This window comes from Plectropomus leopardus, chromosome 21, assembly GCF_008729295.1.
Source record: "Plectropomus leopardus isolate mb chromosome 21, YSFRI_Pleo_2.0, whole genome shotgun sequence".
Classification (NCBI taxonomy): Eukaryota; Metazoa; Chordata; class Actinopteri; order Perciformes; family Serranidae; genus Plectropomus; species Plectropomus leopardus.
Window position 1 is genome coordinate 17,224,250 of NC_056483.1, and position 18,404 is coordinate 17,242,653.

The window sequence follows — 18,404 nt, forward strand, 5'->3', positions numbered from 1 at the left end:
GCATCTCGCTTCTGTAGTTTTCATACCAAAATGTCTTGCAGAAAATATGAAAGACGTGCGTGAAGCCGCGTCACGCACATTTGGGTTAGTGAATGAGCACCCTAAAATAGGCGATCTTTGTCTGACAACGTCTTGACGTGTCATCGGGGACAGTGAGGGAAGTTTCCGATCTTGAAATGTCTCTAGTTTGAAACAGGCTAACGGTACATGTATTAGACTCAGCTTTATCAAGAATCATGTCCCTGCTGCAGTGTGTCTGCAGATCAACATGCAGTGGAGAAGACACATCGCGGGGCTCGCTTTCAGTATAGTTTTTGTTGTATCATATTTCACTAATAAGGTGAGTTTGAGACGATGCATTTTTCCGTTAACTCCACCTAAAACATCATTTCTCAATCGATTTAAAAAAAAATACATTTTGACTTTTATCCAGGGATTTACTTAAATAGTTTACTATTTCGCAGCATAGAGGTGAAGCAATCGACAGTAACATATTAGTTTTTGCAGTATGAGCCGTATAGAGAGCGTGATTTATTTCCGTGAAAACTGCAGGAAACTGCGATGTAACCCACATTATCAGCAATAACCACGAAGTGAACATGGTTAAAGAGCCTTTTCGAATTGCTGTAACCAGTCAGGCAACCCAACAAAGCAGCATTGTTTGCAATTTTCAACTCTTATTTTGGTAGAAACTGATGCAGGAAATGAATAAATTGTAAAAAAGAAATATGCCGAATCGAAGAGTAAAGCCCACATATGCTGTTTTAGTCAGATTGTTTTACAGATGATAAGTGCCTTTGCATTTTCTTTTGGACCCACTAAATTATCCGAATTTTAGAGGAGGTTTGGTGGCAGTGCTCCCAGTGTTCAGTCAGGGTTTCCCACGCAATTATTTGTGGCGACCTGCCACTATTAAAACATGTAATGCACAAGCAGATTTCTTATTTTTGGAGCTGGACCGATTATCAGGAGCACTGTTGAAATTAGGGTTAAAACAGTATGAGATTTTCACGTTATGATAACTGTCTCAGAAAATATTTAGGTTTCACAGTATCATGGTAATACAGAATTATTAGTATTATCAGTCAGTAGACTGTTTAAGGAATGAAAACAGAAGGGTTAGTTTTGGTTGAATAAATGTTCTATCACTATAAACAAAAAAAATTGAAATTAAAGCAGATTTTTAAAAAAAATCCCTCTTTTGAAAACAATTAAACTAAGTGAGGTTCTCTATCCAATTGCATTTCTGAATATAATACTGTAAATGAGCGAATGTACATAGTGTGATAATGTACAACTTTCTTATCACAATGTACCTTAACAACAATATATTGCTGAAACTCTAGTTGATATATGTATATATATCGTCCATGATAAGCAAAAGATATAGGTTCATGACTTAAATGATCTTTTTCTCTTTTTTTGCAGTTTGTCCTGTCAGTGTTAAATTTCACCTATCCAACCTTATTTCAAGGGTGAGTATCTGAAGGTAAATACTTTATGTGGAACCTCTCGGTGTGTTTGTATTTTCCAGATCATTGCGGGGTGTGTGCAGGCACTTAAAGGTTAAATAAATAATATAAATTCAACACTTGAAGTGGTCTTAAAGGGCAATCATTGGCCTTTAATACCATTCCACTTGTGACAAATACATGTTTAAAAATCTTTGCAATGTGTAAATAAATATTAAGTGCATTTGAATCTGCATTTTGATTAACATGGCCTTTTGTGTGCACCCTATAAATGAGTGATGAAAAAAAAACAGTTCAACCAAAAAAAAAAAATTAACAAAACTGCTGTTCATTAACATGACTAAAATGCATATTTCCAGATGGCAGACATTTATTGGAGCTACCCTGCTTCTTCTCTCTGGGAAGTTTGGATGGGTGGAAATGAGCCACATCTCCAGGTACTTTTTTTATATACTACTGTAGGATTCATACTCAAAGTGTTCTTGTTTTTTCTTGCTACCAACACTCTAAAAATAGACTACTTGTTTTAACTAAAAAAGTTGTGTTATAGTGTAATTTAAGAGAGGTTTGGGTAATTTTGTCAGGATTAAACTCCTATTCTCAAATTCAGTCAATTTAAAGATTAAAGGCAGCCCGGACCCTTACTTTTTTTTAAGCTAAGACAATTTGTTTTTACAGAGAATAACCACACATATTATTAAGAGATTTGTTTCATATGTTGTAATGTTTTCAGATCAGCAGCTCTTTCCTGGCTTCCTGGCTCTCTCCTGTTTGTGGGAAACATATATGCTGGTTCCAGGGCCTTATCACGCATAGTATGTCATATAACCTATCAGCCTAAGATCTAGTGTCTTTTCAATTACATAAATATTCAAGCAGATCGTGCAGCTGAGGTGGGATACATCTAACACCCTCATTTTTCTTTTTCTCTGTCCAGGACATTCCTTTTTTCTTCACCCTTCAGAATTCATCTCATGCTGTTAGTTACATAATCTTGAAGGCCGTCCATAGAGAGGTAAGTGCCTGCACCATCTGCGGCGTGTGAGTACGATTATGTGCAGTGCACTCGCTCCCTTTGTACTCCCTCATGTTGCTGTTTTGAAACAAATGGAGCGAAATAAGGCCTAAAGGAGGCAGAGCCACCACCGCTTTATGAGCTTGGGCATACGCTTTATATTGTACAAGCTTTTTATGAGCTGTATGTAATATTCAGAGCATCAATATCGCAGCAAACCACTATTTGCCATGTAAAGATATAGTGGAGGAATGGCGTCCTGAGCAGAGAATGAAATCATGCTACCCTTAAGTGCTCTGTAATCTGAGCTTCTCTGTGGTTTGTTGTTGTAAGCACTGTTGCCATTGTTTAGCACTGTTCATGGGGTTAACACAGTTAGCTGCTAGCAGCCAGTTCAGCCCCTTTAATCACCACTATGATATAGCTCAGTCTGTAAAATTACTTTGTTTTCTCTTTCCAATCGACAGAAGATGCAATGGCTGAAATTAATAAGGTTTGTGCCTTTTCCCTGTTCCATTCACCTGTGCAATAGCACAGTAAGTTTTATCAATATGCAGTGCAACTATATAGTTGACTTTTTTGTTGTTGTTGCCAATTTTTCACATGTAAATTACACACAGGTCGTAGGAGATTGGATAAAACATGAAAATAGATGACATTTTAGTTCTCTCACGAAAGCAGCATGATTACATAATAGTAATATTAATGGATATGATGTTGATAAAGGTAATACAGAAACTTTTAAAGCACTTTTTTTTTGTTTGTTTTTGATCAGCAATGATAAAAAGTAAAAGGACATACTCAAAAATATGAAGCCCAGAGGTGAAATATTCCTTTTTCATGACTACATCTTTAAATGTTTCTGCTTGTTCTAGCATAAGCTTCATGCTGCTCTCAGCTATCAACCTCCCCCTCCATGATCCTCAGGTAATAATTCATTTCTATCATTTCTACTTGGAAAGGGGAATAAGACTGTTTAAGGGTCATTTGCCAAAACAAATCTACTAATGTTTTAAATGTTTGCATATTTTGCAGTTTGACTACAATGGTTATCTTTGGGCTGTTTGTCATCTGCTCTGTGTCGGTAAGTCCAAGAATATACAAAGATGCTACACTTTTAAATGTATTAGCTCAGGATTTACATAAAGAGAGGAACAATGGCCTGAGAGCTGAGCCACGACGATAATTAAAGAAAGTGTAATAATCAGTAGAGGCTGATTGTTTAAGTATATTATGTCATTTTTCAGGTGCATACAGGGCGTTTCAAGTTCACTATAAAGCCAGTAATTTAAGGTATGTGGAAGCAAAATGATACATAATAATAGAGAACATATAAACATGTTGATTGAAAGTGTGTTTCTTCCTTATCTAACACAAAGGGCCATGTTTCAGCTTAAAAAAACGCTCTGTTAATGGGACCAATTGGAGAAATGCCCTACTTTTTCCACACATACACACCGACTTAGCTTAAAATTTGTTCACTAAAGACACTCATTTTGTTATGTTTTCATTGTAGTGACATTGAACAACAGTGCATTAACTACTTGTTCAGGTAAGAATAAATCTTTCTAAAACTATCGCATACATCACACATCAGTGCCATTTAAAAATTAAAGGCTTTACAATGTCTTAAATAATCTAAACTGATTTTTTTTCTTACACAACAGCTAAGACCTATATGCACTCATTTTATTATTTACTTCTTTCATTTTAGAAACTAAGTGCCTTTAAGAGAGGTCTACGAAGCTGTTATCTCGACTGAATTTGATGCAACATGCAGATGGTCCGATTGTGTTTATTGCCTTTGCGGGAGCTCAAGAAGGAGTCAAAGTTCACTAGAATATTGAGCGGCTGAAAGGCTGGAGGAAGGGCCTATGATTCAAAAGAGGAACGGAGTAAAAAGGGCCTTTACAAGTTAATATGCAGAAATCCAGACATTTTAAACTATATATAAGTAATAGCTTGCTTACTGGAAAAATCTGAGTTAACTTAAATGCATAACCTCTATGATAAAGTGATTGTAAAAGGGTTTTTTCTCATGTGCATCCAGAAAAGATGTGGTACTTTTTTTTTTACATCATCATTAGAGTGCATCTTCAGATATTGTCTAATTTAAGCTTTTCCTGCCTTTACACAACAGTGTTCTGCTGCTGGCCATTGCTGCCCACCCAACAGGTATGATTGATCCTGATGAGATCTCACATATTTCGTAGGTAATGCTAAGATGATAAAAGTTGCATCAACCCAATGTAGCTTCTACAATCAAAAATCTGTGCCTCGCAAACATATTTTTGTACCTCTACAGGTGACCTCATGGGTGCCTTGGAGTTCCCCTCCCTTCAGTCCCATACTTTTCACTGTGGTTGCTGTGCCAGGTGAGACCTTCCAGTTTTTTTTAACACACATTTACTTAGTTTACAAAGTTTATATATCAGCCATTAGCCTTTAAGAGTATACATTTTTTATGTCAGAAATAAAACTTTTTCAGCATGATAGTAAATGTTTGTTATATCACAGTGCACTGCTGGGGTTTTTGTTGCTGTTGGCCACAGTCAAACTAAAAAGTGGATTGTCCCTCGAGCACTTCGGGGTCTGGATATTTCTGGCTAAGGTGATTGTTTATCATTTTTTACTGTTTTTATTGAAATGACCTCTGCTTAACACCAAGTTTTGCATCTCTTTTCTTGCAGGTTACTGCGATATCCCTCTCCCCATTTATGTTTGACATGGACATTAGTATTCCGTCTCTTCTTTGGTAGGTACCTTACACACCTATTTTAGGTATTGAGGTAGGTATTACATATTGCTTAGACTTTTGCAATTCCTTAGAGTTAAAAGCCTTGGACAAAGGCCCTCGGTCCTGTCCACTTGTCTTATTCATTTGTTTCGTGCTTCTTCTCCAGGTGTTTTTAGGTCCTCCTTATCTTGCTTTGCAGGTTCCATGGTAATGCCCGCTTGGTGATTTTCAATGTTTTTAAGTGCGTGGCTCCACTTACTTCTCCTAATTTGAAGTTGTATGGCTTCTTGCTGGGTGCACTCCCATAGGCTGGTGTTTGCGATGGTGTGCCAGTAGATTCCCAGGTGGCATCGGAGGCAGTGTCTGATGAATTTCTGTAGTTTGTTGAGTATTTTGGTAGTAACTTTCCACAATTTTAGTTTTCCACATATTACTTAGTGTGTTGACTCTTGTTCTTGCCTTTCCTATTCTGGCTTTGACATCTTCTCTGTTCCTCTGTCCACAGTAAATATGCTCCCAAGGTATGTAAAGCTGTCTAACTCTTACTAGTTTATGTGCTTTGTACTGCATCTTATGGTGAATGTGTGCAAGTAGTGCTATAACATCAGCAAAATGTAGATCCTTTAGTTGTTTGTCCAGGCTCCATTGAATGCTGGTTCTGTTGTTGTTGATTACTTGGTATATGATCGGGTCCATGCAGAGGAGGAAGACTGAGGGCGAGGGCAAACATTCCTGTTGCATGCCAGTCAGAACCTCAAAGGCTTCTCGTGGGCATCTGTTACGAGGGAACTCAACACTGAGTCTCTTAGAGGGTGCTCTTGACAATACAGATGAACTTTGGTGGGATGCTTTAGTGTGGAATCAGTTTCCAAAATGTCTCAGTTAACAATGTCAAAGGTCATTTAAAATTAATGAAACTGGCATGGAGGGTGGCAATTTGGTCTTCATAAGTAAGGGTCTATGAAATATGTCGTAATTTTCTTCAGAGTCCATGTTTTCGGTTTTAATGTTTCTGGGTTCCGTTTTATGATTTAGGCATGTCTTGTTATCATTAAGTGTCAAATCTTATGACTATAATGGTAGGGAAAAACCTTGATTTTTATAACTTAGATCCACATTTTGGCAAATTCCTGGATGTTCTATGTTTTACAGAGAAAACGAGAAAAACCCACATGATGGTAAACAGTTGTCAGTCAGTTTGTTTTTGTCCTCAGTCTTCCATCCACTGCTTTCTGAAGCCACTCCATTTGAATATAGTCGAGCACCTGCCCTCATATTGAGAGCAGCATTATTCCCTTGAAGTTTCTGCACTCCTTTTTGGTCTCCTCTCTTGGGAATCTTCACGATTTCATGTCCACAGTCCGACGGGACTTCATTTACCTTCTAGATAGCCTTCGTGAGATGGTGAAGCATACTTAAAATTTCAGTGTATAAAATTGAACTGTATTGATCTTTGGGTTTATGGGTTCCCAGCTGATGAGGGTTTGTGGCGTCTTTGGATAGCATGAACCCTACTCCTTCAAGTGTGGTTTTCCAGGCCCAGTACCTCCTCATCTCCTCTATTACTGCCATCTTTCCTCTTGTATCCATGATATTGGTGTTTTGTGTTGCAATGTTGGTAGGTCATCTTGGCGTCAGAAGATTTAGATACACCGTCTGCTTGTGTATTTTTGTATTCATCATCATTTTCTCTTTAGCTTGGGAAATTGAAGAGTCTTCCGTCCCATGACTTTGGTATTGTTTGGTTTTTATCAGTGTTTCCGTAGCATATGTTTCTTACTGGTTGGAGTTGCTAACCCCCCAAACACAATATTCCACCATTTTTGATGTGTTTCTTAGTTGTTTTTTTACCCCCTCCCTTGGCCACTAATCTTCATGATAATGGATTACAATATCACACCAAATGGGGAAAGACAGTCTAAGGTTTATGGACAAACTGTCTTGGTACTGAAAAATATGAATAATATAATGGACGATCAACGAATGTCAGCTCTTCTAGGTTCTATGTGTTTTTCCTTATTATTTTACACCGGTACTACAGGGGTCATTATCCATAAACCATGAATGAATAGTACATTTTGTTTCCTTGTGTTTGGTTTCAGTGTGGTCATCAGTCATGTTGGAGAGGCCCTGCTGGTGTACTCTCAGAGAGACTCACAGCTGTGACGAGGAAATTGCAGCTCGCTAGGTTAATCTACAACTTTCATGCCATAAAGAAATTTCTTTTGTATTTTTGTAATTTCTCATATATGCACTGACAATCTGCTGACCAAATAAAGCTACTTTTGTGTACTTATTGTGCTTGCTTTTTGCTCAAAATAATTTAGTAAACTACAGTGACATTGCAATTCTATTAATTGAGGATGAATGACCGCAACATTTGAGGTAAAGCAATTGGATTTCTTGTTGATGGAACAACTGAGGCCTTTCATATCCCTTCATATAGACAAATAGTCATTTTTATTTATCCAAACCTACGCAGTCACAGACTGCACATTGACATTATAGACTTGAAACAACAATAACACAAAAAAGACAGGGTCAGCATTCTTAATAAGGTCTACAGGACATTACTGTTCTCAGTGCAATTTAACACAGTGATGAGCTTGCTTTCCATACTCCTCTGGAAAAGGACCAACTCAAACTGTTTTTCTATGGAGAAAAGCACATTTTTAGCTTTCCTGTTGTTTTTTCTTTGGATTTGGGGAGAATAAGGCATTGAGTGGTTGTCTTCTCCGAGTACGTGCCTGGGGAGTCTTCTCCTCTTTGATATAACCTACAAGGAAATTATATCTCAGTATCTATATGTGTTTTTTATGCCTTTTAAGTCAACACGGGGTTTTGTAACACTGATAACATTGGAAGAGTGACAATTTTCGATCTCTGCATGGTAATGTGTTCACGAAAAAGTGAAAATCATTGAATTACCTCTTTCAATGCATGTTTGAGTTGATGGGAATCCAACTTCCCAGAAGTTTTCAGGAGTACATGGAGGAATATACAGAAATCGGTGCCTTGAGCAGGCAGACAACTTTTTCTGCCTTTCCTCCTCTGGTAGATGGGCGTAATACTGTTTGAAATACACATCCTTAAAATAGGTTTCTGTGATGGAACGTGTGTGGTGCTCAGCTTCATTGTCAAAATACTTACAATTTCGCATTCCTTGCAGGTAGTGCCCTTCAGTTTCCTTCTTTCGTCTTTCTTGCGAACCACAGCCACGTGAGCAAATGCTGGACGTCTAATCCAAAGAGAGAAAATGTAGATTGTGGAAAACTGATAATATCTTTGACACTGGAATCCTTCTTTTTTTGTCTGCATACCTTTCTGCTCAAAATACCCCAAAAGACAAAAGCATTGATTCATAAAAAGCAACCAGAACCTGCCGACTGTACGGCTGATGGAGTATTTCTTACCGTGCTTTCTGCCTGTTACTTTGGCTCATGGTGTCTTCATAAGGTTCTTGGTGATCTTAGAGATTAAAAAGAAGGACATGGACACTTTAGTTTTAGGAATACCCAATGTCAAACAGAGAAATACTGGTCAAATAACATGATGACAAACAGTTTCTCTAAATGTAAAAGCTCACCATCTTCATCCTCCTCTTCTCGTTCTTCATCATCATTTTCACCACAGGGCTGGCTCTGGCCTGAGTGTGAATTGTTAAATGACTTGTACTCCCCGTAAGCTGTTGTGTCAAACATCATATCCAAACTGTCATTTGCCTTCTCGCCAATTCCTGGAAAGCACAAAGATATATTGACATTTTCATGGAAACACATTTGAAATATGCAATTAAATACTGTGGATAAGACCTGTCAACTTGTGTATGATTTCAGTGTCAACCTAAGCATTTCCATTAGCAATTCTTTTTTTAAAAATGTAGTTTATACTCACCCGACACGCTGTGTCTTTTGTCCTGGGCGTTTTCTCCCCGACACTGGAGTAAACTGTGACTGACCCAAGTGCAGTCGGTATCTACTAATTCTCCGGGACATTCTTCTTCGTCTTCCTTTTGCTAAAATATAAACTGGTACAGATAAATAGCTCGGTGTAAAAGACACCATTTATCCAACTGGTCAGATATTTGCTAAATAACACTAAAAATCATCAAGGTGAATGAACATTTCTGACATACAACAACAAAGGGCTTTTCTAAATTCATAATGCACTTCAGATCAGCAGGATATACAGTATCTTGATTGCTAAAACAAGGCACAAGAGCCTAGTGACTGTATATATTCAGCCATGCGACTGTACCTCGTGCTCTCTCCACTCGCTGTCATACATGGACAGGGCGAGCGCAGGGTCAATGCTCCATGAGGGCTCCACTCTGTGCTTCCTTTCAGCTGGGAAAGTAGAGTTAGCATTGTCACATTTAATTCAGCAGAGGATAAAGAAATACTTGAAATGGACTAACGTTCAGTCTAAAGTCAGAAAAAGACCATCTTTCACATGTTGCTGTCAAACACAAGACACTCAGAAAACTCACCATCTTTTCCTTCATGTTGGTCATGTGAAGCATTCAGATTCAGCCGGGCGGTTCCTTTCTTCCCAGCACTCTCTTTGTTTGCTTCTCTAACATTTGGCTTCTTGAAAGCAGGACTTATACAGGACACGTCTGGCCTTTGGTTTGAAGTCCCATTTAGTGCTGGCCCCGCCTAAATGTTAAAGGAATCACATGACATTTTAAATCCATATAGAGGAGCTATTCCATCTATACTGCTTATATATTATATGCATTTCTATAAATATAAGAAGTGCCACTAAAAAAGCAGGGGATACAAAGATGCACACTAAATTTGGTCTGAAAATACTGCTGCAATTTATCTTGCTGGGTGGTAGCTTTCCCCCAACACACGTTCATAAAAGCCCTGACGTGACTCTACTCAACTCGACTCGCTCTTTTACAAGATTCCAACATGCATTTATGAAAAAAACTTTTTCAAGCCTTTCAGAGACTCATAATAAAGCTTTTTTTCATCCCAAAACTTACGTTACATTTTTTTAACATATCTGATTAAACTTGATTCAGACATAGTTTCAGATAGTTGGCGTACACGAGGGGAGAGACGGAACCCGGAGAGAAAACAAGAAAAACCCACATGATGGTAAACAAAAAAATTGTCACACGTGGATGCATATTAGAGCTACATTACGTTGACAGCTACAGGCAATAAAGTTGCTGTCACGTTACAGTACATGGAGGGTTATCCATGAAAGATAAAAGGAGAAATTTCAATATACCCAACAAAATTTCATGAGTTTTTCAAAGGATTTTAATAATTCCATTACTTGGAGGTTTTCCATAACCCATATCCATAACCATGGGTATAGAGGATAATAGAGGGTGGAACTGAAACATTGTAGGCTGCTGATTGGTCAAAGAGAATCATTTAAGGCTCAGTAAAAAAAAATGTTTTTCTTCGCCCACTTGCCTGGCATTTTTCAAACATAACTGATTCAAACTCTTTTCAATCACACGTTAGTTGACAAACAGGGAAAGACTAAACACGGGGAGAAAATGAAGATTCGTACGTAATAAATATCACATTGACGCGAATATGGGCTTTTTTAAGCCGGCAGCTATAAAACTGAGACTTGCTGTTACGTTACAGTTTGTGGACGAAATCCACAGAAGATTACTATGACTGATTGGGTACTATCTGCAGTGAAAAACAAAATCAAAGAAAGGACCTGGTACCACAGTGAGTCAAGCCGAAGTGAAGCATGCAGTGCAAATGAGACATTACCTTTCCGTCCAGCAGCTGCTTGCTGAAGCTTTGATTGCTTATAGATGCAGAGGCTTGTTTGATCAGGTCAGGTTGCTTGTGTTTGCCTTCCTTCTGTTTGTCCACCCCTTCCTGGATTTCTTGTTTGTCCTCCTCTTGCACCTCCTGCTCAGTTTCCTCCTTCTTGCGCTTTGCTTTGTTAACGGAGCCATCCTCTGAAAACCTTTTGACACGTGGGAGAAGTGATGGGGATGTTTCTGTGGTGGATTCTGGACTGTGGAGCAGCGTGGATGAAGGGGTGGAGCGGTATGGTCTTCAGGCAGGGAAACAAACATGGTTGTGTTATTGGAATGTCTTTTGCTTGATTGAATGAAAGACAAAATTCAGTCAAAATAATCGGGAAACGTCTATATGGGACAAGCCCTTCCGACTTGTGGTATTACTGGTACTGTAGTTATGAAATTTGACTTAAAGCAGTCCACGTGTTTCTTTAGGACAATTCATAATTCACTGCTGTCTGCAACTGTGTCCATTTTGACAAGCCAAAGTTGTCAAAGTCTTGATTTACAACCCATGATACTGTCACAATCGTCAGCCAATGAATTTGCACCAACTGTTATCATCCTTACTTCAAACGAGAGACACACTTCCAGGGAGATCTTGAGCTACTCTGCTGGCCTGCAGCTGTGTCAGTTTTCTAAGGAGAGATGACAAGGAAAAGGAGCTAAGGAGCTAAATTGCTCAATTCACAAAATGAATTTTTGGCAAAATCTCTTTCATACAGACTTTACAGCAGTGTGAACTCAACTTACCATGTCAGGCTTGTCAATAAGTTCAAGCCCACAAGTTTCTGCAACTGCTTCTTCCAGGTATGGATTCACATCATCTGAAACAAGACAGACCCAACAACAACTTCAGAAACTTTACACATGACAACCGGAAATGTTCAATTGTGAGCACTTGAGGACAGGTGGAAAAAATTCTCAGTAAATTATGGAGAAAAACTGTATATGCAAAACTGTATATCTTGGGTTCAACCATTGATCTTAAGGACTCTGACTTGTCCTATTTTTAGAAGAGATGGATTAGCTTGGATTTCACAACACTTAAAGGGATACTAATGAGGCACTGGAAGAAAAACACCCACCCCCATATGAAGAATGGACTATGACAATGGACTGTGTACTCTCTATTGAACAAACTTGATGAGTAAATACATACATGGCGCTCTTTCACTTGCTGGCTACATTCAATTTAGGGACGAATGCAATAATCTAATGCAACTGAAAGATGGCTGGGTTTAACCTTGAAGATGATGTCAGTGTGTGAGTGTATGTGTAAGCATTACTATTTTAAGGCCTTATTTCTAGGTTACTAAATTCAATGACTATTAAGAGAAGGATCCTCAGGAACCCTGCAAGATTAGTGTCAAAAATTCAGCATTCAACCAAATGTCTCCCCTTTTAAGTCATAGTGTTGAATAATAGCCTGAAAAGTGTTCTTCCAAATCATCATGTCATGGTGAAGTTGACCTTGACCTCCTGGACATTTAAGGTAATCACTTCATTATTTTATCCTCTTAGACAGTAGTGCCAAATTTAAAGAAATACCCTTAATGTGTTCATGAGAATGGGACAGACGGACAACACAAGAACATGATGCTTCTGGCCTTGACTGACACCCACACAGAGGCATAAAAACTACACTAATTATGATAATGTCTACTATCACTGCTTTCTATGCTGCTTTCTGTCGCATGGATTGCTCTGAAAGAGGCGGTTTGTTCTGTTCTTTTGAGTTTTCATTATCCAGTCTTCTGAGTAGAGCGTTTAATCTGAGACTTTAGGGTTAATTTACAGCAACCCCTCCCTCCGTGCAGTCCCGTTGTGTGAATTAGTCTGATATGAGGGGTGTGTTAGTGTAGATAAATACTGCCCAGTGCTCAAAAAGGGAGTAACAGTGCTTACTTGAGAGTTGGGATGCATCCAGTTCACAAGTGTTGGGCACAAGAACTTGCACTCTTCCAGGATTCTTTGTAGCGTCCACAGGCTCCTTATCCAGTACTTTAAAAAAAAAAACAACAACACACATAAGAAGACTTATGGCCTTCAGTAAAATTCTTCAAATAATAGAAATTAATATTAAAAAAATCTAAAAGTGGCTTCAAGCATACTGACCACTAAAGAGAGACTTGTTAGACTGTGGTAGAGGCATCTCTGCATAGCGAACATGCTTCATTTTCCCGCCATCTTTTCTTTTCTTTAGTTTGTTTGTGACGGGCAGCGAGCTTGGCAGGATCGGTGAGTCTGGGATGATGCCTTCCTCTTGTTCAGGGGATGAGGCCTGCTGGGGCTCCAAGCTAAAAAAAACAACCCAAAAAATAAAAATAAAAACACCTGCAATGTGAAACTGGGAAATGACACTTTAAAACTCATTCCTGCACAGAACACCAGAACACTAAACTGGAGCTATGAACCTGTCCTGTCATAGAAATTTGTGGAGGAAACATGCATGCAAAGCAGAAGTGAAACCCCTGTGATGTATGTTTTGACTGCAACACTTCTAGTATTTACAGGAACACAGCTGCTGTGTTGCATTTATTTCAACATTTGTATTATGTCAAAGAAAACATGTTGACAAATCATGACTGTGACACAATAAGAGTCTTACCGAAACATCTTTAATTTTTGTAGTTCAGCATGTAGTTTCCTGTTTTCATCCTCAAGGCATTTTTTTTCATTCTCTGGGGAAAAAAAAACAAACATTACAATTTATAACATTTTGCTCTTCAACATGCCAGTGGCCATATCTTGTGGTACATGGCTATTGTCAGAATAGACTTATAATGTTAAATAAAACATGCCATGGATTCTCAAGACTGTTCATGAGTCTACAGCCAGGCTAGCTGTCTGCTAACACTTGCTACTTAATGCTAAAAACAAAGTGTAGCTGAGGCTGATGGGATTGTTATTAGTTTTGCATGGAATTGCTCAAATTAAAATGATAATTTTATGATGATGGCACCAGAGGAAAGGTGAAGGGATCAACAAAGTTATTTGGACTCTCCGTCTGCGTAAACAATGTCTGTCCAAACTTTGCTGCAAATCCATTAAGTGTATGTTTAGCTGTTTCTTAGAATAAATTAAAAAAAAACAACCAGAAAAAACTTGTTGGTGGCACTACAAGAAAATTCAAGCGATTGGTTAAATCATTAGAAAGTCATCCTTTAGGTGCCATATCTGTTGACACAAAATTTAATGGCAATCCATGGTAGACCAACTGATGTTTCCATCTCTAGACGAAAACTCCTAAACGAAAAACCCCAGCCTAAAAAACCCTATGGGCTAAATGTTGAAAAGAAAAGGCCAGTTAAGGGTATTATTAACATTGTATTAAAGAGGCATTCTGTCAGAAATGAATCCCTTTCTGACCTCAGCCTTTTTGATTTGAACAGATTATTAACTACATATGTGTTTTGGGGGAGTTTTTCCTTAGTCGATGTGAGGGTCTAAGGACAGAGGGATGTCGTATGCTGTAAAGCCCTCTGAGGCAAACTGTGATTTGTGATAATTTTCTTTATAAATAAGACTGACTTGATTGAAATTAACTTGACAATATGAACTGATATTAGATAGTGTAACAACGTGGTTTGATTAACCAGAATGACCAACCATTTGAGGCCCCCTTAAAGGTCGCTCATGTGATATCCATCCTTACTTAAGCTACAAATATCTTCTACAAAAAAAACAAATAAAAACAAAAACAAGAACAAACAAACAAAAAATGATTCTCTGATTATCTGCAAGCTTGCAAGCAAGGTTAAATAAATTACCTAAATTTCATTACTTCTGGTCAAAATTAGGGAAAATTAGGTTTTTATTTTAATTCTTCACTTGCAAAAATGTTTTAACTCAGATTTCCTTTTTTTAAGATTATTTTGTGGCTTTTGCCTTCATTACATATAGGACAGCATAAGTGTGAAAGGGGGAGAGAGGAGTGACGTGCAGCAGCAAAAGGCTGCAGGGTGGGGTCGAATCCATGGCTGCTGCTGCAAGGACACCGCCTCTGTACATAGGGTGCCTGCTCTGCCAGGTGAGCTCCTGGGTGCTCCAGGTTTTTTTCGTTTTTTCAGACCAATGAGTCTCTGGCTCCCTGAACCATGACAGAGCCTTTGATTTCTTCAAATATCAGGACACTGTCTTAAACTGTGAGGGGTTCTTTCATTTTATATTTGTTGCACAGAAGAACTGCCATGACCTTTGTCCTGATTATGGGCTTAAAGTAATAAAGATTCCTTGTGCCAGGTAAAGTTAAATGCAGTTTGAGAAACTCATTCTCACGAAGCCTTTGGGATACTGATAAGTATTCCACTTCAACAATGGAGATGTTGCCCATAGCAAAGAGGTGCAATCGATGTGGAGTTTATATTTGGTGCTGAAATTGGCATTTTCTGTTATCTGTTGTAAACGGCTGACCTAAAATTTTCAAAGTGCTTCAAGCATCTGGACTGTCTGTGAGCAGAATGTAAATGTGTTGTTTTTCACAACAGGGAGGGGGGTTTAGCTGCAGCTCATCACTTCCTTTATCTGACTGGAAAAATAAGCATAATGATTGAACTCACTCAGTTTGGCGATGAGGCACAAATTCTGATCCTGGTTATTTTTCAGGTTTTCCTCTAAGATGGCACATCGATCACACTCTCCTGCATGGAGCCTGGAAACAGAGAACAAAAGCTGCTGAACTTTGTTACGCTTTCTTTTATTTTTCCAAACAAAGACAGCCTGCAATGTGTAGGGAGTTACCTTTCCTCCAGGAGACTGATGGCATCCTGCAGGGTTTTGTTTTGCTCCTTTAGCTGCTGCGTGCGATTGTAAAACACCTCAAGTCTCTTAGCGTCTCTGTAGAAAACAAAAGAATTGACAGTTAACTAATGGAGTCACGATTATTTGTAAATATTTACCAATGATTTTCTAAAGCCAGGGTCAAAAACACTCATGTTATCATCATTTTTGTATTTAAAAGGAAGCGACACAGTATACTCACAAACAACGCTCATTTTTCAACTTGATCACTTTAGCCTCCAATTCTAAAAACAGCAAGCAGATGCAACGTTGAAGAATGTGAAACAAAAGCAAAAAAATAAAAAAAGACGTCATTTTTCAGTATGTGACTTTAGTTTAACCTACAGAAACAATAAATTCTATTTATGTCTACATAAATCATGGTTCAGTTACCTTGAAGTGCATTCTGGTGGCACTCTCCGAGCTGCCTCCATAAATCTTCAAAGAGGTCAGCTGGTTTGGGTGTTCCTCTGCTCTGTCCCGGGCTGCTCATCCTCCATTCACTGATAAATCCAAACTAACCCTCCGAAACTACCGACCTGCCAACACTGCCTGGAAAGAAAAATCTTCATCATATATATTGTTGGGGCAGTTACTTTTGAAATGTAGTAGGTTACAGATGACTAGTTGGTCTGTTAAAAATGTAATAAATAATTTAACTATTTTAATTCATAGATAAAAGTTTTGTCATTTCTGACATTTGATGACTTTTTAATTATGTGTTAATTTTTTAAAAACTGGGCAATAAAGCTGAAAATGTCTGGAAATAGATTAAAAGAAAGCATTTCCGCAAAGGGTAAAGATGCGAAGCAACATGAGAAATATTATATTCTACATATAAACCTTTTACTAAAAATAAAATCGTCGGATGTAACCCCTCTATTCACCAACACTCTGATAAATAACCTTAATTTAGTGACACGTTTTTTCTCTCAGTAACTGTAAGTGATTAAAAATTGACTGATTTTCTAAATTAATTACATTCACGTATCTATATGTAACTATGCTGAAGGGTAACTAGTTACATGTAACAAAGGTTAGTTTCTCCCAAGCACTCATATTTCTGTATTAATTTATGAAAAGAAGCACGGACATGTTGGTCTCTCAATGTGAAACACTGACCACTAACTGAGCTACAATCACAGCCTTTTTTTTTGTTGTTGTTAGTATTGTCAACCCAGCCATAACTGTTTATGATAAACGTTAACACGATTTTGGGTGAATATCCATCATACTCCTTTTCCTTTCTTGTGTACTCGCCATCCCTCTTTTACTATAACAGAATCTGAACACTGACAAACAATGAGGCTTTATGGAAAACACTGAAAGTAAGTTATAACTCACAGCTAACTAGCTAACGTTAGCGTTAAATGTGCTAATGAGAGAAGTTCGCATTAAGGTTTAAATGTCTACTCGGAGGCAAAGTACAGATCACACTCGACATTTGCTGGCATTGCTAACATATTTTGAACCTGAAAACACTTTCACACAACACTGAATTATTCATAGTCGTCTGCTAATCAAGCAGCACGCTTTTACGTTATGCGCATTTAAACGCTACTTAGCCTGAGTCTGTTAACACAACAGCACCGACGTTTTCTCGATGTCGTAACATTTCACGACAACAACGTCTGTCTTACGTTTTTAAAAAGAGCAACACTCACACAGACGAGTCTGAGGAAAGCGTACAAGTTGACAGGGGATGATATTGTTAAGCTGACATATCCGTGTGGAGTTTTTTCATGTTGACAACAACAAAACAAAATCCAAATTCGCGCGCCGAATTGCATGATGGGAAGTCTTCTTCTTCTTCTGCTGCTGTTGGTAATCTGGAATCTTGGACGCCCTCTGCTGTTCAGACTTTGTACTACTACAACCAGTGCACAGAATAAACATCTCTTAAAGGGCTCTGACTGCAACTATAAGAAGCAATTCTGAGCAGTTTGGGCAAAATTTCATCTTTTTATTTTTTATTTACCGTTTGTGGAGCTTGTTCTGTGCAACAGACCATCGAGGACGTTAGATGAGATATTTTGAAATATATGTTTTTCAAGAAATAATGGTCACCTTAAAAAAAAAATCTCAAAGATGTAATGGTTGTTTTTTTAAAGCAATGATAATTAATTGATTTTTAAGATAGACCAGATGATGCTGCTTGGTAAAATTTTAATCAAGCCTACACAAATCCAAACTTGCCAAAGCATCCCTGTGTAACAGTTTAGCTACATTATTGAAAACAACTATTTGGACATGTGTCAGCTACATTATGGTAAATTGCCATTTTCTCCCTATTATGTTAAATTCATTTTTTGGCAATCTGTGGAATCTATATTGGACTTTGTACAATTTACTTAATTAAAAACAAACAAACAAAAAAAACAATATTTGACATGTTACTTGATTTATAGTTGTTGTATATTTCTTTCTATTAAGTTAACTGAGGGGAAAGAAGCATTAAAGAAGTTTGTCACTCCAGCTGCACATAATTACAGCACCCCACATTTATTTGGCTAAAAATAAAGCCAAAATGACCAAAGCAGAAACTAGTAAAAGGTGACGAGAAATTTACCTTAAAAATGTGTTTTTAAAAAAGAGGATATAATAATCACA

The 18,404-nt window shown here is 37.9% G+C and overlaps 2 protein-coding genes across 7 annotated transcripts; one reads left to right on the forward strand and one right to left on the reverse strand.

Moving 5' to 3' along the window:
* The first annotated feature begins 154 nt into the window (after positions 1-154).
* Positions 155-7,516, forward strand: LOC121960656 (transmembrane protein 241). 5 transcript variants are annotated; one of them, XR_006106996.1, is made up of 16 exons: positions 155-340; positions 1,429-1,475; positions 1,832-1,909; positions 2,206-2,287; positions 2,410-2,487; positions 2,955-2,980; positions 3,363-3,414; positions 3,523-3,571; positions 3,735-3,780; positions 4,004-4,039; positions 4,628-4,662; positions 4,793-4,862; positions 5,005-5,098; positions 5,178-5,242; positions 5,424-5,745; positions 7,327-7,409. XR_006106996.1 is itself a non-coding variant. In XM_042510462.1 (16 exons), exons 1-16 carry the CDS (start codon positions 269-271, stop codon positions 7,480-7,482), a joined length of 1,002 nt encoding a protein of 333 aa, XP_042366396.1. In that variant the 5' UTR covers positions 155-268; the 3' UTR covers positions 7,483-7,516. The 5 variants fall into 5 exon arrangements, 4 of the variants coding, with proteins under 4 accessions (XP_042366396.1, XP_042366398.1, XP_042366397.1 ...); XM_042510462.1 differs by having other exon boundaries at positions 5,730-5,745; positions 7,327-7,516; XM_042510464.1 differs by lacking the exon at positions 5,424-5,745 and having other exon boundaries at positions 7,327-7,516.
* Positions 7,517-7,664: 148 nt separating this feature from the next.
* Positions 7,665-17,567, reverse strand: rbbp8 (retinoblastoma binding protein 8). Of its 2 annotated transcripts, none has more exons than XM_042510629.1 (19): positions 17,459-17,567; positions 16,188-16,342; positions 15,997-16,039; positions 15,756-15,851; positions 15,575-15,666; positions 13,624-13,696; positions 13,131-13,312; positions 12,921-13,016; positions 11,766-11,839; positions 11,583-11,650; positions 10,975-11,266; positions 9,714-9,882; positions 9,482-9,570; positions 9,119-9,239; positions 8,811-8,960; positions 8,638-8,692; positions 8,375-8,462; positions 8,153-8,294; positions 7,665-8,000 (listed from the first exon to the last, which is right to left on the reverse strand). In XM_042510629.1, exons 2-19 carry the CDS (start codon positions 16,285-16,287, stop codon positions 7,897-7,899), a joined length of 2,034 nt encoding a protein of 677 aa, XP_042366563.1. In that variant the 5' UTR covers positions 16,288-16,342; positions 17,459-17,567; the 3' UTR covers positions 7,665-7,896. The 2 variants fall into 2 exon arrangements, with proteins under 2 accessions (XP_042366563.1, XP_042366562.1); XM_042510628.1 differs by having other exon boundaries at positions 16,188-16,346.
* Between the last annotated feature and the right edge of the window lie 837 nt (positions 17,568-18,404).